Here is a 23,095-nt window from a genome sequence, read left to right as displayed (position 1 = left end):
ACTTCCAAACTCATTCTGCGAGGCCATCATCACCCTGATACCAAAACCAGACAAAGATGCACAAAAAAGGAAGAGTATAGGCCAGTATCAGTTATGAATATAAATGCAAAAATCCTCAACAAAATACTAGCAAATCAACTCCAACAGTACATTAAAATGATCATACACCATGATTGACTGGGATTTATCCCAGGGATGCAAGGATTGTTTAATATTCGGAAATCAATCAGTGTGATACACCACATTAACAAACTGAATAAATGCAGAAATCTCAATAAATGCAGAAAAAGCTTTTGATGAAATTCAACAACCATTTATGATAAAAACTCTAGCAAGTGGGCATAGATAGAACATACCTCAACATAATAAAGGCCATATATGACAAACCCACAGCTAGCATCATACTTCAATAAATGGTGCTGGGAATACTGGACAGCTATCTGTAAAAGACTGAAATTAGAACATTTTTAACACTATATACAAAAATAAACTCAAAATGGTTTAAAGACTTGAATGTAAGACCAGATACTATAAAACTCCTAGAGGAAAACATAGGCAGAACACTCTTGAACATAAATCACAGCAATATATTTTTTGAACCAGTTTCTGGAGTAATGGAGATAAAAGGAAAAATAAACAAATGGGATCTAATTAAACTTAAAAGCTTTTGCACAGCTGAGGATACCATCAACAAAACAAAAAGACCACCTTCAGAATGGGAGAAAATATTTGCAAATAATGTGATTGACAAGGGACTAATTTCCAAAATATACAAACAGCTCATATACCTTAATATCAAAGAAACAAGCAACCCAATCAAAAAATGGGCAGGAGACCAAAATAGACATCTCTCCAAAGAAGACATCCAGATGGCCAACAAGCACATGAAAAGATGCTCAACATCACGAATTGCTAGAGAAATGCAATTCAAAACTACAATGAGATATCACCTCATATCAGTCAGAATGGCCATCATTAAAAAGGCTACAAAGGATAAATGCTAGAGACAGTGTGGAGAAAAAGGACCCTCCTACTCTGTTGGTGGGAAGGTAATTTGGTGCAGCCACTATGGAGGACAGTATCGAGGTTCCTTAAAAAACTGAAAATAGACTTACTGTATGATCCTACAATCCCACTCCTGGGCATGTATCTGGAGAAAAATATAATTTAAAAAGACACATACACCCCAGTGTTCACAGCAGCACTATTTACAATAGCCAAGACATGGAAACAACCCAGATGTCCATCGACAGATTACTGGATAAAGGAGATTACTGGAATGCAATACAACTCAGCCATAAAAAGAATAAAAATATATCATTTGCAGCAACATAGATGGACCTGGTGATTGTCATTCTAAGTGAAGTAAGCCAGAAAAAGAAAGAAAAATGCCATATGATATTGCTTATATGTGAAATCTAAAAAAACACAAATGAACTTATCTACAAAACAGTAACAGACTTATAGACATAGATAACAAACTTATGGTTACCAGGGGATAAAGGGGGTGGGAAGGAATAAATTGGGAATTTGATAATTGCAGCTCTTGGGGAATGATGGAAATGTTAGCTATCTTTATTGTGGTTTTATGGATTTATACATCTATCAAAATTCATCAAATCGTACATCTGAAATAAGTGTAGTTTTCTGTACAGGAACCATACCACAATAAAGGTGTTAAAATTTTTTTCCCAGTCCATAAGTTGTCTTTTCGTTTTGTTTATGGTTTTCTTTGCTATGCAAAAGCTTATGAGTTTGATTAGGTCCCATTTGTTTATTTTTGCTTTTATTTCTATGCTTTGGTAGACTGCCCTAGGAGAACATTGCTAAGATTTGTGTGGAAGAATGTTTTGCCTATGTTCTCTTGTAGGAGTTTCATGGTGTCATGTCTCATATTTAAATCTTTAAGCCATTTTGAGTTTGTTTTTGTGTATGGGGTGACAGAATGTTCTTACTTCATTGATATTCATGCAGCTGTCCAGGTTTCCCAACACCACTTGCTGAAAAGCCTGTCTTTTCTCTGTTATATGTTCATGCCTCCTTTGTTGAAGATTAATTGACCATTGGTGTGTGGGTTTATTTCTGGGCTCTCTACTCTGTTCCATTTATCTATATGCCTGTTTTTGTGCCAATACCACCCTGTTTTGATTACTGTAGCTTTGAGGTATTGTCTAAAATCTGGGTGGTTTATACCTCCAACTTTGTTCTTTTTCCTCAGAATTGCTTTGGCAATTATGGGTCTTTTGTGATCCTGTAGAAATTTTAGGATTGTTTGTTCCAGTTCTGTGAAAAATGTCCTAGGTAATTTGGTAGGGATTGCATTAAATCTGTAGATTGCTTTGGGTAGTATTGCCATTTTAACAATATTAATTCTCCCAATCCAAGAGCAGGGGATATCTTTGTATCATCTTCAGTTTCTTTTATAAGTGTTTTATACTTCTCAGTGTATAGGTCTTTCACATCCTTGGTTAAGTTTATTCCTTGGGTTGTTTTTTTTTTTTTTTTCCCCTGAAACGATTTCAAGAGGGATTTTTTTTTTAATGTTCTCATTCTGGTGTTTCATTGTTAATGTAAAGAAGTGTAACAGATTTCTGTATGTTGGTCTTGTATCCTGCTACCTTGCTGAATTAATTTATTCTAATAGTTCTTGTGTAGAGTTTTTAGGGTTTTCTATATAAAATATCATGTTGTCTGCATATAGTGAAAGTTGTACCTCTTTATTTCTGTTTTGGGTACCTTTTATTTTGCTTGTCTGAAGACTGTGGCTAGGACTTCCAATACTGTGTTGAATAGAAGTGGTGAGAGTGGACATCTTTGTCTTGTTCTAGAATTTAGCCAGAAGGCTCTCAGCTTTTCACCGTATTATGCTGTGGCTTTGTCATAAATAGCTCTTACTGTGTTGAAATATGTCAGATCCCGTGTGACAATTTCTGCCTTTTCATTGGGGTGTATAAATCTTTTATTCTTAATGTCTAAACATCGATTTTTATAATTATAAATAAGGATTTAAGAATTAGAATAATTTTGTTCCTAAATCTTAATTTCCCTTAAAACTACTTTGTTTTATTTAGACTTATTATTTTCAGTTTATATTAGGCCACCAAAAAAAAAAAAAAGCCAAAATGGAGAAACAAACTTGACTCAATAAGAAATACCACAGCCTCCAAAGATGAGAAATTATGCTACTAAGATTTCTTCCATAATATCTCATTTATGTATAAAATGGAGAATGATACCTATAGGGTCATAAACCAGAGTTAAAAATTTTTAGCCAGGTTCCAGTGTTGTCCTATTATGCTTTGTAATGTTTCCAATTTGTGTAGGTTTCACATCACTCACACACGTTACCACCTTGGGCGCTTTGTAAAAATACTCATTCCTAATACTTCCCCGCCCTACAGAATTTGTTATGCCCTGGAATCTATTTTAATATAACATAGCTTTTCTTGGGATTTTTAGATTCATCTAGGCTTAGAAACCATGGTCCTACCCTGGTTATTTGACTCCTTTAATCTCTAACTTCTCTGCTTCTTACCCTCTCTCACACAGTCTTGGCACCGTTAGTGGAAAAAATCCTGAGGATTAGATTTGACAAACCTCAAATATCAAACCTACATGTGTAAACAGTCTTATATGTATGGAGCTTCAGCTTTGACCATGCTGAGTGTGACTTTGCTAAGTTAGTAGGGATCAAATCATATCAAACATTCCCTTATTTTTAAAATTGTCCTATCTTGGATTGCTCAGTAAGAACTGTATCTTCTGTATGGATTAATTTAGTAATACCATATGGTCTTCATTAAGCAAGTTATTTAATATCTACTCTATGCTGGGTAATAATGGTCACCACCATTTTTTTTCCAAGAAAGAAGGTAATTTTGTAAAAAATTGTGCAGCCCCTTCTTAAAATAAAAAGGTCACATTAATTCTACTGTGATTTTCCAGTTTCCACAATTTTGTTGGCCCCAGTGTAGAATTAGAATGTACTTATTTGTGTTGCCTGATTCAAATAGATTAATAAGTTTACAGAATAAACAATTACTCATCTCCATTAATTTCATCAACCCATACCTTTACATAAAGAGTATAGTTTTGTTTTTGACAGAGGGAAATAAGCCCCTCCCCCACATTAATGAATTTGAAGCTAATATGGGATAGGTGCAGATTGTTTTACAATAGTTTACTGTAAAGTACATATTAAAATGACCATTAATAGTATTGTGTGGAAAATATTGGCAAGATGAAGAATGTTCTACTTAACTGAGAATTTTATCTGTGTGATACTTGGATTATCAATGTGTCACACAATTAAAATACAATAAAACACACATAAGATCCAAGTCATCAAGTGTTAGTCTTCATTGATTGATACTACCATCTAGAATTTTCCTATACGTTAGGTCATTATTGAGAATACCAATCATCATTGCACTGTGGGCACATGAAATTGTCAGCTAGTAAAGAATTGTAGTTAACAGGACACTGGACAATTGACTGTTTTTTGTTACACAAGACAATGCAGAGGGAGAATTTTGGAAATTGACACTTAATTATGAAGTTCTCTAGAATCTTAAAACCTGTAACTAATTTTTAAAAACTCATTAAAAAAATGCATCCAACTAGAAAGCTATAGTGTAACACAGTTTCTCAGAAGATACAAAACTGTAAAATATAAAATTAATATTAAATTTTTTTCAGTCTTGACAGTAATGTGTAGTCTACCTGAACTTAACTAATTCTTTTGCAAATTAATACTGGAAACTGTAGTCTGATCAGAATTTCTCCATATACGTAGAGTGCTACAAAATGAATGCCTATGGTTCTTGAATGTATCCAGAAATAATGATTACAGACAAAAAGGGTAAGGGATAGTGAAAGTCAGTCAAAATGAATAAATGTTGCATATTAAAGGGTTTGATAACAGTTTATTCTCAGGAACAGTTGAAACATTTCCTTTGTGCATCCGTAATAATGGTTATAGCATCCTTGAAAGAGGAACTGCTAACCTTTGGGGACCTAATGGTTGGTGGGCAGCCATGAGGGTGATGGGACACTCACCTTGCTCAGCAGAATCAGTGCCATGAGTGAAAGGGTAACAGGTGTCTTGATTAGAACATCCTCACCATTTGGTTATACCAAGAAATTTAGTAGTGTTGTTTTCCACATCTGTAAACTATATCTAAAATTACTGCAAATTCCAAATTAACGGGGATGCAAATTAATAATTACATAGAAAAGAGAATATTCTCCCAGTATCTTAATAAACCACAATAGACATATTCTCTAGAACATTTATTCTCAAAGTGTTCCTGAACTATGATACCAGAATCACCTGGGAACTTGATAGCAGATTATTGGACCCTGAATGAGTAACTGGAGAAGGCGGGAAGTCAGCAATCTGTATTGTAACAAACCTTGCAAATCACCCTGATTCATGCTCAAATTGAAACCCACTGCTGTAGAATATGCTGTGTATCAAGCTCTCGTGAAATAATGACAAGTTTTCAGCATCACTAATCTCATTTTCAAACAGCTGCTGCATAGGTTTTAGTTAATGATCTTCACACCCAGCTGGAGTTGAGTCCCAGTTATTCCTTACTCTTTTTACTTACTCGTCAGTGGAGCACCAGGTGCAGTTGTTGAAGTGTGAAAATAATTCAGCTCCGTAGACAATATTGGCATTTCTCTCTTGATTTTGAAAATGCTTTAATCTTTTTGGTATGGCATTTATTTCAACAGTCGAAGCACATCTATTTTATAACAGTTTGGACCTCTGCTAAAAGTTGAGCAAATCTCTGAATCTTCCTGCCAGTTTAATATCAAAATTAATACTTTAAATGGGTTCCAAAGCTTACATATAATTACTTCCACCTACTGTATGTTTCCTGAAGTGTTTACATTTTAAGAACAAAAGTCTCTTCCCTGAATAACTTTCTACCTTCTTCACAACTTCCACATTTTCACATCTTTGTTTTTACTTTAAAAAAGGATACTAGCAGAGATTTATTTTAGTTAAATGCGTTCTCTAGTAGTAAGGCTCAAATATGTGCTTTGTAAGTTACAAAATTCATCAAGCTCTTAAAGCATTCCAAAGGTGTATCAGTAAGATGTGAAGCAAGGGTGTATGTCTTAAAACTGCTTTACGTGTCGAAGTGTAGTAAGTACAGATATTTAAAAGTGGACAGTATGGCCAATAAACACCTAAAATAGTCATCAGTAGGTAAGGGCATGATCTTGCCATGTATTTCAGGATTGCAGATGTACTTAGTATAGACAGTGCTGGTAACGTCCAGGCATCTGCTCGGCCACCTGTTTGTCAACTGGGCAACCTCTGCAATCAAGCAAGCATAATTATCTCTGCTGCTGCCCCAAGAGGAAATGTCAGAAAATACCAGAGCCCTCATGGTATTGAGATTGATGCTATGTTCCATGTACGAATGGAGAAAGTTCTTACATCCCCCCATCTGGGACGTACTTCATCACTTGTGGATCGGCTTTGTGTGCCTGTGTGAGGAGGCGGCCACCATGCACCAGCTGTTCCTGCACATCCTCTGATATATCTATTTCTAGGAAGCAACTGCCCACCCAAGGATGAAGCTTCTTAAAAACGCCCCACGCCTAGGTGTAGCCATGTGACTAGTGTTTGCCAAGGCTGTTAAAAAACTGTTATTTTTTTCTCTACTCTTCTCACATCAACTAGCTGGATGCAGAAGACTTTGAGGTCCTGAGGGAATGCCAACATTACCAGTAGGAAGGAGCCTGGTTCCTTGAATCATTGTGTACAAGGCCACCTACCAAACCAGGAGCACTCACATTGGTACTTGAACAAGAACTAAACTTTTGTTGCAGTAAACAATAGAAATTTTATTTATTATAGTAGGTGATGTTTCCCTAACTTAAATGATGCCCTGTGTATTACAGAGCCCTTCATTAAAACAGCTCCTTCATCATCATCTGCACTCTGTTTCTCCAAAAGCTCAAGACGCTTGGGTATACGGTCACCCATGGGGCTGGGAGCAAAGAGATGCCATATTACACTCTCCAGTCCAGATCTTTCCTGCCGTGTGCTTGCTCTGTCCTGTCTTTTAGACCTGTTGGATTTGGTAGTATTCTTACCTTAGTTCAAATTAAAGCCCTTATGAAAATACTCTTCAACAAACCACCTACATCTTTGACTTCTCAGCTGGAACTTCAGTGTAGATTTCCAAATGTCCTGAATTCCTCTCTTCTCTTGCTCTAATTGCTCTTCCTCCTGCCCTTAATTCTCAGACAACAGCATTGCTTCTGGCCCACAATAAAGCCCCAGTAAGTGGAACAGTTGTTACTGTGATAATTACATGCTTATCAGTGTTGCCTGCAATTGTCATAGGTTTTTTTTGAGCTGTTTCACACTACTGTTGTTAAATACCTTTATTATCAAATTATGCTAGTATATTTGTTATGTATCAGTGTAGTCACTCGGCAGGCTTTTGTGGCTTCCCCCATGACCCATCTCTACATTTTGAAAGCCTGCCCCATCCTTTCAAGGCTCAACTTATCCAGTGTATCTTTCTCCTTACATTCTTACCCCAATTCTTGGTTTCAGAAGCATTTTGCTCCCTGTTTTAGCATTTATTACAATGGTATTTGTTTGATTTTGTACAAACAAATTGTGTTAAAAGCTTTTAAGATGGAAACTTAAAATAGGAATAGATCACTTGAGAAGTATGTAAAAAGATGTGAGGGATGTTTTGAAATATCCTATCTTGGTAAAGCTTGAGGAAAGGAAAAAGCACATTAGCTGGAGTCCCCATTTTCCATCGGTATTCATTTCACGTCATTGCGATCTATAAAGAGTGAAGTCTTAAAGTAAGTTCAGCTGTGATTTTTAACAATGATATATTTTAAAGATAAGTTCTTGGAAAATAGTTGGTACTTCCATCGTGTCATCATGCTGTGTTTAACTGTGCAGCTGTACTCCTTCCTAATACAGACACAGACTGAATCTGAGACAGCCAGTTTACCGTGGAACACAGGCTCTGGCCAGGCTGACCTGGGATGGTGTCTTTACATGAGCATTCCGCTGATGATCACTTAACTTCTTGGAGACTCAGTTTCGTCATCTAGATGAGACCAGTAATAGTGCCTCCTGGGGTTGTTTTAAGAATCAAAACATAATGCATATAAAACGCTTAACACAGAGCACGCGTATAATAGATGATGCATTTACAACACGTAGCGAGAAGTCAAGTGTTAGCTATTAACAGTGTTTTTATTTCATACAGGTGATTAATTTCTCAAATTTCCATTTGGTTCTGCCTTATATGTCCTGTTTCATTACTGAGCCTATTTGCTGAGGCTGTCTGTTTTTTTCATTGGGTTCAAGCTTGGTTGTAATTGTTCATGAAAGCATTTTTATCATGACTGCTTTAAATCTCTGTTAATTCTAACATGTATCTCTGTCCCCTTGATGTTGTCATTTCTTAATTGTCTGTATTTATTGAGTTTGAGATGCTCCTGGTTCTTGATATGTTGAGTAGGGTTTGACTGAAACCTGGACCTTTTTATATTATGTTGTGAGACTCTGGATTTTTTTTTTAATTATTGAATGAAAACTTCTTTAAGTTCTATAGTACTTTACAATTTCCTAAAGTTTCACATGCATAATTTTATATAATCTCCTACTAACCCCTTTTGCCCTCCACTTCTCTGTTGCCCCTTCCCCTTCCCTCTCCCCATGGTAACCACTGGTTGTTCTCTATCTGTGGAGACTCTGGATCTTATTTAAACCTCGTGTTTTAGTTGACTTTTCCAACACCGCTCTGGCAAGGAAAGGGGCGCTGCTTTGTTGCTGCCAAGTGGAGGCAGAGGTCGGGACTCCCCGCTCAGCCTCCACCAACAGCCTCCACCAACAGCTGGGGGCTCATTGTTACTGGTGGGGAGGGTTGGGAGTGGCCTCATTACACAGGATGATGCTGGAAGTCCTGACTCTCCTCTAGGTCTCCTCTGACGCCGCCAAGTGGGGAAGGGAAGGGGCCTCTCATTATTGCCATGTAATGGGTGACGTCCTGGCTCCTTGCTTGGTCTTCACTGGCACTGCAGAGGTGCCTTGTCACCTACTGCCTGGGATGAAAGTCCCGGCTCCCTGTTTGGTCTTTTCTGACATCACTCCATCAGAGATACTGGGCACCTGATTACGGCCGTGTGAGGGTGGAAGTCTACGCTCCCCACCTGGCCTGTGAGAATGGAAGTGGGATCACAGTTTCTTCTGTGGAGTTCAACTAAAGCAGAGTGGTTATTGTCTAGAAAATTTCTGTCTTACTGTGCTATCCCTTTCTTGATGCGTTGGCAAGAGGGCAGGCTTTCGTTGGGTTTCTTTTTATGTATGCTTTCTTCTGGGTTGCCAGCTTCTACTGCTCTAAGTCTGGGATATATGAGGCTAAAGAAAAGTTAAGGAACTCACCACTCTGTTGTTGCTTGGGCCCCAAAGTCCTTAACTCGTTTGTCTTCTTCTTCCCACCTTTTAGAGTCTTATGTTTGTCTTGTACAAAATGTCCGGGGTTTTTAGTTGCACTTCATAGGAGGACTAGCAAAACAGGTTCATTCCATCTTCCTTGAAGTGGAAGGTGCTATCAGCTCTTTCTTATAGGGTGACTCACATAAACATACTTGCAAGTTTTAATGATATATACATGCATCCCTTGCTGACTGCCTGCAATCCACGCAAGAAAGCGTTTCCCAGTGTTCAGAGTCCAGCCTTCAGTCTTCCATATGAAAATTTATTTTGTCAGTCCCCATGGTGAGTGAGTTCAAGGAGACTGATTCAGTCAAAAAATATTCATAAGAAAAGGATGTATACCATCAGACGACCAATTTATTTAATTCATACTGATTACAAAATACTACTTCCACAAGGATCAGACAGTGTTTGGCTGGACAGTACATTCACAGTGAGTGGTGCTGAAAGAGGAATCAGTTCAGTAACCTTCTGACAGCTTGCTTTTTGGTGCAGCTTTGTTGCTTTCTGCTTCTCATTGTGTACACATTTTATGGGGACTAAATTACACTTCAGAACAGTATTGGGGGTTCACATAACTCGGGATGTAATCCTAGAGAGAGCTAAGGATCCACTTTAATTCAGATATTTGATGGCACCCAGCTCAAAGAGCCCAACTTACCTGCAGCTCCAATAGGCATGTTTGCCAGGGAGTCCTGACAAGTCAAGTTTTGTGCCAAGGCGCCCTCCCTGTAGATGTTTCTCCAGTAGACACTGCCAGTTTCTTCAGTCGTTTCTCTCTTCCTGCAGTCCTTGCTATGAGTAACCTTTTTTCTCAATATACATATTAGTGCTTTTAGACATTTTACCATCAGGCCTTGCTGTCCTGGGAGCCATTTTTTTTAGGAGTAATTTAACTGAGGTCAGGGAGTGCCCTGCCCATGGTTTCTAAGAGGAAGCTCTGAAATGCACAAGTCAACCTATTTTGAGACAGGTCCATAGCTTTCACCATATTCTCAAAGGGGTCTGCCACCCCAAAATCACTATGAGTCACTAATGCATATTTTTGCTTTGCTGTATTATGTGTATGTAGTTTAAATCTCTTATAAACCACCTTTATTATCTACTGAAGTCTTAATATTATTGTTGCCAATTTCTATGTTTTCTTTCTATGATTATAGATAATAAAAATTTGGTCATTTTTTCCTTGATGTTCTTTGCCTTTTATTTACTATCTATGTACCCATTCTCTAAAAATATATATTTTTTACTTTAACATGCCCAAGATTCAGTGTTTGAAGGCAAGGGAATTTTCTGCTCTTCCCATCTGCTTTTTTTTTTTCAATCCCTATAATCCTGAAGTGTTACCCACAGTACAGAAATAATGCAGATTTTGTACATTTGTGAAATATTTATTTTTTGCTGAGACTATTCACAATTAAGCTTTGTTCGTAGAGACGGTTATACTCATGTGTCCTTTAATTTGTACAGAACACAAAATTTATTTATCTATATAAATTATTTAATACATTGAACATTTGATTAAATATTCAAAAAGAAAAGGTGTTTCCCCAAACAATCTTAATGTTAAAAAAAAAAACTGGTCATGAAAAGATACATTGTGATTTCAGGAAAAAAAATCTTTTTTTCAGTTCTTTTTTTTTTTCTGTAGTCTAATATATATATCTTTGTGACTTCAGTGCTGTATAGGATTTAGTTTGGTATATGAACTCAGTGTTATATACTTAGCTTGATCATTACATTCTTTCAATAAATAAGCCTTTAATGCCCTGTCAATGCAAAAATTGATAATTATTGCTGTTATGAATGGTCTTTTAAAAGACTTGAGTACCTTGATACTCTGCCACGTGGAGAGGTTTGTGGAGGTGAGGTATGTGTCATGTTCAACAGGAGCCTGGAAGAATTAGAACTGCCTTGGAGTTCAGTGTCCGTCTCCAGTGTTGAGAATGGTAGTGCCAGCGGCGCCTGGCCTGCCTGTAATGTGTGACTCAGATCGCGCTCCATGTCATCTGTAGGCTGTGCGTAATGTGGTGGTTCTGAAATAGCTTGCATAGCAGGTTCACTGTCATTCATTACTCAAACATGAAAAATACATGACTTCAAAATGCATCTTTAGTATTTTAAATATACTGCCTCCATTTTCTAAGTGCATTCCAAGTATGCTGTAACTAATAAAGCTTCCCCATTGATTTAAGAGAGTCTCAGAAGAAGTTCTACTAATCAGGTGCAGAGCCTCTGTGATATAAAGAATTGGCGGGGGTGGGGGAGTATAGCTTAAGTGTATGTAGAGTGTATACTTAGCATACACGAGGTCCTAGGTTCAATCCCCAGAACCTCTATTAAAAATTTTTTAACTTAATTAAAAAGAAAGAATTGGAACTATCAAATACTTACTAAGTAAAGAAAATGGCCGTATTGCAAACATCCGTGCTGATTTTAAGTCTTGTCACAGGAAAAAGAAATAGTAGTTGCCATCAGCAGTAGTTACTGTTACTGTTCAACCAAGTGAGATTTGACTTTATAGACTACTATCAACAACAAAAATTCTCTTAATAGGCCATAATTTTTATTGTCTTGTTTGTTTAAGTAAAGTAAAAACATTTGAAAAGTAGAAAATGCCTGTAAATATATTATTTAAATGAAGTTACCTGAATTTATATCTTTTCCTAATGTAACAGATTTTTAAAAATTGTGTGAAATATGCAGTTCGTATGATTTAATTTACATAATGAACCAAAAACAATGATTAATTCTTAAAACATGCTAGTTTCATGCCCCAGCTAGAGTTTTAGCACATTAAAAATTTAAAAAACCACAGACTAAATAACTTCTTTAAAAAACATTTTAATTAATTTATTAGCTAATTTTCAAAGTAGTTACTGGTCATGTAAAATTTTATAAGTAAGTGGAGTAATACAAAAACTATTAATAGATTTTCTTTAATATTAAGTTTCCTATAGGTAAAATGGATAATCATTTGTGAAATAACACAAAAGAATCTGCTTCTTTTCCAAATACTTGGATTTCAGAAAAACTAGCGAAAGTAAACTCAGCATTGTTGGTTGTAGGTGTAGCCTTTGAAAGTAATTTCATGCATATCTGCACTGCTGTAGGAAGCCTCTCCGACTTCTGTCGGCACTTAAATGACAGCAGCACTGTTTTATTTTCCTGAGTAGACAAAGGAGAGTGTGTGGACATAATAGTGCCATAATAGTTTTGGACTATGGTGGCAGTTTGCAGTTGTTTGGAAGACAAGATTCCTTTTAGAATCATTGAATATAATAATATGCATAGGGTCTCTATAGATACGTGCTGAATTTAATCTGAGACAACTTCCAAATCCTACGTAGATGTCTGTAATATCACACAGCACCTTGATATATAGGAGCATTTTGGAAAGCACTGTCAATATGAAAAATATCATGCTTTCTAATATGTGATGTGTGTTTCTGAAGTCTGTCCTGATTTCTTTTACTTTCTATTTCTTCGCCTCGTGTCTTTTTCTCTTGCCCCTGAAATGTTAGTATTTCCTAAGATTCTGTTCTAAGATTAAGCTCTCTTTCCATGCTATGTATTCTGCATTATCTGGATAGTTTCATCTATTCCCATGGTTTTTCCAAATGTCTTTCCTCTACATGAACCTTTATTCTCAACACTTGACCTATGTGCCCAGTTATCTACCTAACATCTCCTGGATGTCCCACCCAGTCCAACAGTGTGTTCAACATGAATCTTATCTCTTCTTTCCCCACGTTGCCTACCAGCTCCCCTCCCCGAAAAAGGATACATGTAAGTGCATGTATGTGCTTCTCTTCCTGTTTTGGAAATCCCACTGCTAATAAGCAGCAGGCCTGGAACTTTAATTCAGGTCTGCATAGAAACAACCTAAATGTCCATCAACAAATGATTGGATAAAGAAGATGTAGTGTGTGTGTGTGTGTGTGTGTGTGTGTGTGTGTGTGTATGTGCGTGTATATATATATATATATATAAAAATATATATAATGGAATATTACTCTGCCATAAAAATGGAATAATGCCATTTGCAGCAACATGGATGGACCTAAAGATTATCATATTAAGTGAAATAAGTCAGACAGAGAAAGACAAATATCATATGCTATCACCTGTATGTGGAATCTTAAAAAAAAAAGATGCAAATTCTATTTAGAAACCCCAAACGGGGAGGGTATAGCTCAGTAGTAGACAGTATGCCTAGCATGCACGAGGTCCTGGGTTCAGTTCCTAGTACCAACATTAAAAATAAATAAATAAGCCTAATTACCTCCTCCCACAAAAAAAAAATTAAAAAAAAAAACACAGACTCACAGGCATAGAAAATAAACTATGGTTACCAAGGGGAAAGGATGAGAGAGGGATAAATTAGGAGTTTGGGATTAACAGATACTCATCACTCTATATAAAATAGATAAACAATAAGGACCTACTGTATAGCACAGGGAACTCCATTCAGTTTCTTGTAATGAGATATAATGGAAAAGAATCTAAAAATAAAATATGTATGTGTGTATATGTATAATTGAATCGCTTTGTTGTACACCTGAAACTAACATTGTAAATCAACTACACTTCAATAAAAATTTAAAAAAAATTTTTTAATGTAAAGAAAAATAATTCAAGTCTTCTGAATGCTAATCCTCAACTCAGAGCGTGCTCTGTAACGTCATGACTGTATCTTCTGAACCAAGATTTAAGATGCATGATCAGACAATATTTGAAGCCTGAACTTATTATTGTAATTATACCACACTGATTTTTTTATGTCACTTTACTTAATTGTTGGCAATATGGTAGGCAGATGCTAATGCACCTACAATGTAAAATTGCAGTTATGATAAGTATGAGACATGTATTATGAGGTACATATACATACATTGTGTGTGTGTATCTGTGTGTGTGTGTGTGTGTGTGTGTGTGTGTGCGCGCGCGCACATGACTTGACCTAGCTAGGGAGATTAGATGATGCTTTTCTTGCAGATGATGATTAAATTCAATGTGCAGTTTGAGGAGCTCACTAGGCAGGGTTAGCGTAGAGGGAAAACGGATGAGTTCAAGGCAGGTAAGAGCTCGCACAAAGATCTGGTGGTAGAGGGTACATGCTATTTGCATAATTGTCTTGTACAAAGTAATTTACAATCTTGTTATGTTTTTCCTCTTATTTCTTCCTTCCCCCTTTCTTGCTTTCCTATTCTAAAAAATATTTGAAGCTGACGTTTATACTAAGTAGAGAATAGTAGAAAAAGCAAAATGTAACTGCTTTTCAAGCTGCTTGGTAGATAGTGATTTGAATTAGGGGAACCATGGAATTTAAGGAATAAACATAGCCAGGAGTTAGCTGTAATGCAACACCAAAAAGAAAAAGGTTTTCTGATGGTGTTGTTTTTGCTCTTGCTATGGAAAATCACACCAGCGTTTATAATCACTGCCTTGCTACCTTTTGATAAACCAGGGAGTAACTACATGCTGAGTGATACATTTCAAAATCCATGCTTAAATTATAAGTGATTTATTTTCTGAGTGCATTGTTTTACTGTGGAGTTTAGTCTTCCGTGCAATCTGTCTTTGTGTGTTTGAGAATTAATTCAGGCTGCAGAAATTCTGTTAGAATGTAAAATGACTTTTGAACTACACTGAAGGGCTCTCTGCTCTGCAGTATTCTCAACTTGATGACTCTGTTTATTCTTTTGTTCCTCGTACGCATAATGCATTAGCCTTCAAAGGTAATTCTGAAATTTTAGTCCTCAGACCATTTCAACTGTTCTTACCCAGTTCTTGAATAGGAAAACGATGTTCCAGGAATAGGAGGTTATTTTCGGTGTTTTATAACTTTCTCATAGTGTCTTTTAAAACTGAGTTCATATCTGTTTTTCTCTGCAGAAAGGGCTATTGCAAGGCATGAAGTCCGAGAAATTGAGCAGAGACACACGATGGATGGCCCTCGGCAAGATGCATCTTTAGATGAGGAAGAGGACATGGTGATCATTTATAACAGAGTCCCCAAAACAGCAAGCACCTCTTTTACCAATATTGCCTATGACCTGTGTGCAAAGAACAAATACCACGTTCTTCACATCAACACTACCAAAAATAATCCAGTAATGTCACTACAAGATCAGGTAAATACCACGGAGGGGATGTGTAATGTTTCCTGACACTTCCTCATTCGAATTTTGTATTCCAAGGAGATAAAGCATTTTAAGGGATGTGTGTGCTGATTCCAATGAGTTGTTAAGTCTCTTGGGGGAATTTTAAATCTCTTGAGGGGAACGGTAGGTCAACCAAACTCATCTATAATTTTACATTCTTCACAGTGTTTGGTACATTTCCTTGCATATAGTGTGTGTTCAAATATTTGTGAAATAAATGAATTAATTAATAGCTTGACTTTCTGAAGAGAAAACTGACACTCTTCAGTATGGTATCCTTTTAAAAATGTGAAATATTTTTTAACAGATACCCTACAATGTCATTACATTGTCTCAACTTATGACTGAGAAGTCTTTACTTGATGAATCCCTCTTGTCTGTATGGCTCAATTTTGCGACTACACTCCTGAATTTCATCTTATCTTCACCATAATTTGTATAAATATTAGCTATAAACTCGTGGGGAACAGGGATTGTGACATAATCTTGCCTTTTAAGTTGTCAAGACTTTTTAGATAAACAGGTGGCTAGATAATTGTATGAAATGGTTTTAAGAAAAGTGGAGGAAGTTATCCCATGAGATGAAATCTACTCCCCTCTTTGGCAGCAGTCGCAGACATTTTCTTCACACATGGAGATCTGACTGTAATTATAAACAAAGTTCTCTCTACCAATATTGAAGGGAATGAGAATCGGGCTCCATGAGAAGAAAAGGTAATATTTGAAAATATTAGATAGGCTCAAATACCATGTTGGGGGAGCTTATTAAAGGCATCTGTGATAGTCACATAGTTTGAATGTTATTTATCTGTTTGAAAATAGCTGGACTTGTTCTATTGTCACAGAACGGACTGTACCCCACTTTTTAGCTTACCTGGAGTCCTCACACTGCGGCAGGAGAGTGACATTGATACACAGGCTAGGTTCGCTTTCTTGCTGGAGAGCTGTCTGTGAAGGCTAATTGTTTATGGCATATCATCTGCTCATATAATTCTTGGCTGTCTGTAGTGTCCTCAATTCCTTTTTTTAATAGAACCAAAAATCTACATTCATCAGCCAAATCAAATAACTCTTCTGTAAATGAGAAGAAACATGAGCTTATTTAGCTAAGTGGGTCATAAAAACTATTCATTATGTAATATTGTATGTCTCAAGGGCAAGTATCCTAAATTATCCATTTTTATACAGTGTGTAGTAGATTTTAAATCTATTTGCATGATTGCTTTTCAGAATATATCTTGGTTTAAAAAGAACATTTCTTAGTACTCACGTAATAATTTGATTTCTTCAGTAGTATTGTTAAAAAAATAAAGTGAGCTTGTTTGTTCAGATTTTAGAGTTGTCTTGTGTTCAGCGTTGCAAAGTTGTCTGGCAGCTAAAAGATTTCAGATAATGACACTGACTATTTTTTTTCCCATGAAATATAAATCTACAGGAGTTCATCACAGAGGCATTTATAAGCATCTTGTAGTGGTATTTTTTCCCAGTTGCATTTGGATGAGATAAAACTTTTGTTTCAATAGCTTAACAGATACACACACACACACACACACACACACACACACACACAGCAGAAGAGAAGCATAAACACTATCTTAAAGGCAACTGACTTACATAATGTGCAGCACTTAAAATATGTGTGGGGCAGAGGGGAAGATGGTCTTTTTAAAAAGTATTTTATTTATTTATGATTGTACTATGTAACTATTTTATTTTGGCTGAGGTAACTAGATTCATTTATTTTTGGAGGAGGTACTGGGGATTGAACCCAGAACCTTCTGCATGCTAAGCGTGCGCTCTACCACTTGAGCTGTACCCTCCCCCTGGGAAAAACAGCCTTAATCATTAGTTGACATACTTCAAGATGTCAGCTGGTAGTTCAACGCCTGGTCTTAATTAGAAATGGCTTATATACCAAATGTTCTAATACATCACATCTAAATTGTTTACTGGTCTCTCCTATACAGAAGCAGTTCTTCAGATAAATCATAGGTACCACTTCCCTTTCCTTTGCATGACATGTTAACATTTTAATTTCACTTTCAACCTAGTAAGCTTCATCGAAATGTAAACTTTTAAATTATACTCGGTGCCTTGAAAATAATTTTTTAAATATTTCCTGAACCGCATCTTGTGTAACATTCTTTGATTTTAATACCATATTTTTGCTGTCCTTGTGTGCTGGTCTCAGCTGCCTTCTTACTTAAATAGGAATTAAATGGCCTACTTTACTCTTTTTTCTTCCCTGAGAAGTAGTTTCTAATCAGTATCTAACTCAAGTGAGACCTAAAAGATGAGATTTTTATTAAATCTGCTGTTGTCTCCATCTTCCATTTAAAGCCCAGTTTACTCATAAAAAAATACTTGGGATGTAGTATTTATTCCCTCGCCTTCCAGTCTCAGCAGTCCAGTCTGCTTAGAATCTGCCTCTGGCCCAAGCTCTTTCCTAGATGTACCTTGCACTAGACACTGCGCTAAATTGTTTACATGCTTAATTATTTCCCTCAAAATTTCTCTCAAAAACTGGTGTAAAAGTATTCAGTGTGTCACAGCTATCTGTATTCTGCTGTCCTCAGAAACTGTTCTCAACGCTGCTTTTAGGTTTTCATTTATTTATTGAGTATGTCATGTATACAGAGATTCTGCTTCATTCTTTGGGGAATTATCAAGGAAATAAAAAGCAAGTCTCCATCTTTCAAGGAGATTATTTATAATTTACCAGAAAACGTAAAACATAGTTGCAGGAGCTACGAAGACTTTTCAAAGAAAACATGACTTTATGGTATCCTCACCGAAATGTTTAACCTGGACCTCATCTTGAGGAAACAGACAAATCAGTGTTGTAGAACATTCTCTAAAACAGCTGTCCTGAACTCTTCTAAAGTGTCAATGTCATGACACCAACGAGAAGAAAGGTGGGGTCAGGACTGGGGTGGGACAGTCTCCTCTAGCCTAGAGGAGACTGAAGAGACATGGAAACCCTGTGTGCTTGGTGACCTGTGGTTGGATCCTTGATCAAAATTGTCTGCTACTTGCTTTCAGATGGTTCAGAAAAAATTAAGTGTGTGGTGTGTGTGCATAGAGAGAGGGAAAAAAGGGCGAACCAGAAGTGGCAACATGTCACCCGTGACTCTTGGTGAAAAGTGTGTAGATGTTGACTACTATTCTTTCAAGTTTTCTGTAGTTTAGGAATTTTTCAAAGTTAAGAAGTTGGGATAAAATAAGAGGAAAAGTTAGAACAAGGAGATCAAAAGATAAACCTTTGAGAACATAAGGCATGAGAAGGCGTAAGAATGAGGTGGACTCAGTCATGAAAGCTGTATTTTTGAGATGAGCTTTTACTCCATTAATAGACAGGAGGTGGCAGGAGACAGGAAGTCAGCTCTTCCAGTGGACAAGTGAAGTTTACCCTGCTATCATGAAGAGATCTCTATACTAGAAAACACCTTGTCTTTAAAGTAGCTACATCTATATGCTTTATAGTAACGTTAAAGTAAGGTAAGTGGAAGTATAGCATCTTTTTGATCTTTCTTAATTTTCTTCTGCTCTCACATATTTAGGTCTGATCATATTTAACCCGTTTTCTAAGAAATTGGTAACATCTAGAATTTGCATTCTCTGTAGGACAAGATGGTAATTTTTTTTCTTTTCTTTTTAATTTGCTGTTAAGCCCATTTCTGGTCCTTTGCACTTGATATCAGCTGCAGATACTGATTTTTCAGAGCAAGTCTTTAGATGAATGCTTCTCAACCTATAATGTGTACATGAATCATCATTTAAAACACGGATTCCGATTCAGAAGGACTAAGATACGGCCTGATATTCCGAATTTGTAAAAAGGCTTCTTGCCAATGCCAAAACTGATGCTTCTGGTCCTTGAACTGTACTTTGAATAGCAAAGATCTAGGATGTGATTCTCAGTGAGGTGATGGGAAGATGTATATTATGATCTTCCCCGGATGGTGAGTTTCTTATCTTTAAGTTCTTATTTCTACCTCCCCACCAAAATCCAACTTCCTTACCTAGGCCTGCAGGCCCTTCTTAATCAAGCCCTTGTCCACTGCGTCAACCTCGTGTACCAGCCACGCTGGCCCTTTGGTGTGCTGGACACACCAGGCCATTCCCACTTCATGGCCTCTGCACTTGACGTTTCCTCTTAGTAGTTTCTTCTTGCTGCTTCTGGCTTCTCACAGTTGGCTTCATTTAAGGTTTCAGCCTGGTGACACCCTCATAGCAAAACCTTACTTGGCCATCCTAGATATAAACTCCTGTTCCCAGTTACTGCGTGCCATCACCTTTTCAGTATCTTTCCTATTACTTATTGATTTATTTGCTGACTGTCTGTCTTTTCCTCTCTTATAACATAAACTCCTTAAGGGCAGGGACCTTGTCTTCTTGTTCACCACTGTATCCCTGTGCTTAGAACAGTACCTGAGACATAGTAGAGAGTCCGTAATTTTTTTGTTGAGTGAATGAATGACCAAATGAACCAACTTAGATTCTGAAAGTAGTCCTTAGCTGAACATAATACCGCGATGATAATTACTGGCAGAGTGAGCCCCTCTGTTGAAGGCAGTATGATTGACCCTTTCCTCAAGTGATTTGGGTCACACATCCTCTCCCGCCGAGAAAAAAAAAAAGGATTGAACAATGCAGTTCTGAATTTTAGTGACAAGATTGTGTTCTATTGCTGTTGAACCTTTCTTATATTTTATCCAACTATCACTCAGGTTTTCTCTTAGCACAGAAGACTTCCTCTCTAGTCTCATGAAACTACCCACAGCTGTACAATGGATGTTTCACTATATGCACGGGTAGGAGTTCGGTATCTGTAATCACCCAGCTAATGGTAGTGTTCACTCAGTAGGTAGTAATTACAGAGATGGAGTTCGGCCAGGATGTTCAGGGTGACATTTCTACTTTTAGATAGTGAAAATAAGTTCCCTTGTGATCACAGATAATCATAATGTTGAGATTAATCTTATTAAGAATGTAGGTCTAGATACAGTGTTAGCGAGATGGTGCTTTATTGACTTTTCCTACAAGTGCTGGTTCAGGTCTGGTTCAGCTGATAAATAAGTCACAACACCACTCCCTGTGTTTCTTGTATTTTCCCTAAAGGCCTCTTCTGATCGCTTGCTAGCCTGCCTGTGCCTGAGTTATAAAATCTGATGAAAATTGCCGCTGAGGAGCTGCTCCAGGCTACCCATAAAAACACTTCTTTTCATGTACTGTATCTAACGACTACCTCTGGAATGTCCTTCCTGATAGCCCACTGCATTCAGAGTATGGAAATTCTCTTTGAATAAAGTCACTGTGGTGGCAAGTGGTGCAGGAGAGGCGAGAGGGCAGAAAATGACAGAGCAGGAACTGATGAAAGGGGGAAAGTGAAGATGAGAGAAGAGGCAGGGAAAGTTGCGAAGAACTGAGAGGATAAATATTAAACATGGCTAAAAGGAAAAAAGGCTAAATTAATACTTTGAAAGGAAAGCTTTTTAAAAATACGGTTCTTCAAAGGGGATGAATTAGACCGTTATGTCCCTGGAGATCACTTTTGAAGAGGAGATTAGGATGGTGTAGGATTTCAGTCGTTTATAAATGACACTTCTAAACGCTCAGCCTATTCTCCAGATTAGTGTGAACCACCGCTTTAACCTTATTGACATTATTTGTTTGCTTAGCACTTTTTTCTTCCCCGGGAAGGGTAGGTAAATCTCAGCTCAGCATCTTTTGATTTATTGCAAATTGTAAATCAGCCACAGCTTTATTAATGAGACTTTAACAGATTGCCTTAGTTAAATGTTGATGAGATGAAAGAGAAAAAATACATATGCACATACGTTAAGTCTGTGGCCTTCAGTGTTCTCTTAGTTGGAGATTAGAGAAAGATTCTGTGTGTTTTAGAGACTTTCACAGAGTGTAGAGAATTTAAAAGCACTAATAACCCACCGGAATTTACCTCGGAATGAATTTAGGAAAATAAAATTCAAAGTCCTACAGGGACATTTAGACTGGGTTCCTTAGTTTTGACCGGCAGTGTTTAGGGACCCCCGAGGTTACTCAAGACAATAAAAAGACATGAATAAGTCTTGTTGAAAAAGGGTTATTCAACATGAGAGTTGTGAACAGGGTAGATTGGAAGCTGAGATTATAATGAATGTAATGAGGAAAATAAGCAACTGAGAGAGAGAGAGAGATGTCAACAGAGCTCTGAGATCTCAGAGGTTGAGGAGTCTTGAGTGACTGGATCTGAGGGCTTTCCTCCGCAGTGGATGAAACCTGGAATTCTCTGTGTTCAAGTCTGTTGACCAGAATCACGATATGAATGATGTCTGTCTGCTCTTCTTTCCTTTCATATCCTTCTGGTTTCCCCTCCTTGTTTAAATTGGACAATAATAGATGAAGGAAGTTAGCTAGTGGCACAGAGGGTGATGGACCAAAATCTGAGGTAGGTGGTTCTTGGGCTTCAGTTTCTTTATTGATAAAATTAAAGAGTACAGGATGTCCTCGGCCCCTTTCCCCTCGAAAATGCTGATTGTGTAATTAAGACAGATTCAGACTGGTGACTGCAGTGGAAGATTCATGCCTTGTTCTGTTCTGCCTTCACCAGACTCTTCCCTGAGCCCAAGTGGAGGCACAACCCTTTTTCTTCCTTCGTTAGTTTTTAAACTGTGTTTCCTGAAATGCTCTGGTTTCTGTGTGCTTCAGGGTGACAGGAGAAGACTGAGTGGGCAGGGTCCATTCCGCTCCTGCCCCCCAGTCTGTTCTATCTATTGTTTTATAAGATAATCCTTAAAAAATCATTCTATTTCAGTGTACTTATTCCCAAGTCACGAAAACAGTGACTGTGACAGCATGTCCTTGCTAAAAGCTTCTGCAGACCCCAGGCCTCCTTTGCAGGCACTATAGAAACAAGCTTCAAGTTCCTAAAACCAAGACCTAGCTCCTGAGCCCACACACACGTGCTGGAGGCGTGCTCCTCAGTGTGGCCCACTGACCTGGCCAGCAGGTGGAAACCCGTGAGAAGTGCAGAGTCTTGGGCCCTACGCCAGACCTGCTGACTCCGAACCTGCGTTTTAGCCAGAGTCCCAGGTGATTCATTCGCGCACCAAGTTTGGGAAGCCTGGCGGCAGTCCAGATCTTACCCGGCGTCCCAGGCTCTTCGCCGCACAGTGAAGGGCACACGTTGGGTGAAGAGTGCCCTTAGGAGGGTTTAGTTTGATCCTGACCGTCCTTTGGAAGGGAGGAGGGGAAAAGGGAACGAAGTTTGTCCCTGAGTCTTTCATCACAGCGTCCTGTGATCCTCTAACATTTGGCTTCTGTAGCCCAGTTTTCTCAGACTTCAATCCAGCATCTCCTGTTGTTTTCCCTCTAACACCATCACATCCATACTAAATCTCAGCTTCTGGAAGATAGAGTGGAGTTGTAAATA

At 37.6% G+C, this 23,095-nt stretch overlaps 1 protein-coding gene across 2 annotated transcripts in view; it reads left to right on the top strand.

Annotated features, from left to right (window-relative positions):
* Positions 1–23,095, top strand: part of HS2ST1 (heparan sulfate 2-O-sulfotransferase 1) — a 154,249-nt gene that overhangs the window by 106,831 nt on the left and 24,323 nt on the right. For both annotated transcript variants that reach the window (XM_006205921.4, XM_015240664.3), the window contains exon 2: positions 15,395–15,633. In XM_006205921.4, coding sequence (XP_006205983.2) covers positions 15,395–15,633 — 239 coding nt within the window. The remainder of the gene's footprint in view (positions 1–15,394; positions 15,634–23,095) is intronic.

The sequence above is a fragment of the Vicugna pacos genome, chromosome 13 (genome assembly GCF_048564905.1).
Source record: "Vicugna pacos chromosome 13, VicPac4, whole genome shotgun sequence".
NCBI classification, from domain to species: Eukaryota; Metazoa; Chordata; class Mammalia; order Artiodactyla; family Camelidae; genus Vicugna; species Vicugna pacos.
Note: the sequence above shows the minus strand (reverse complement) of the source record. Positions and strands in the feature narration are given on the sequence as shown.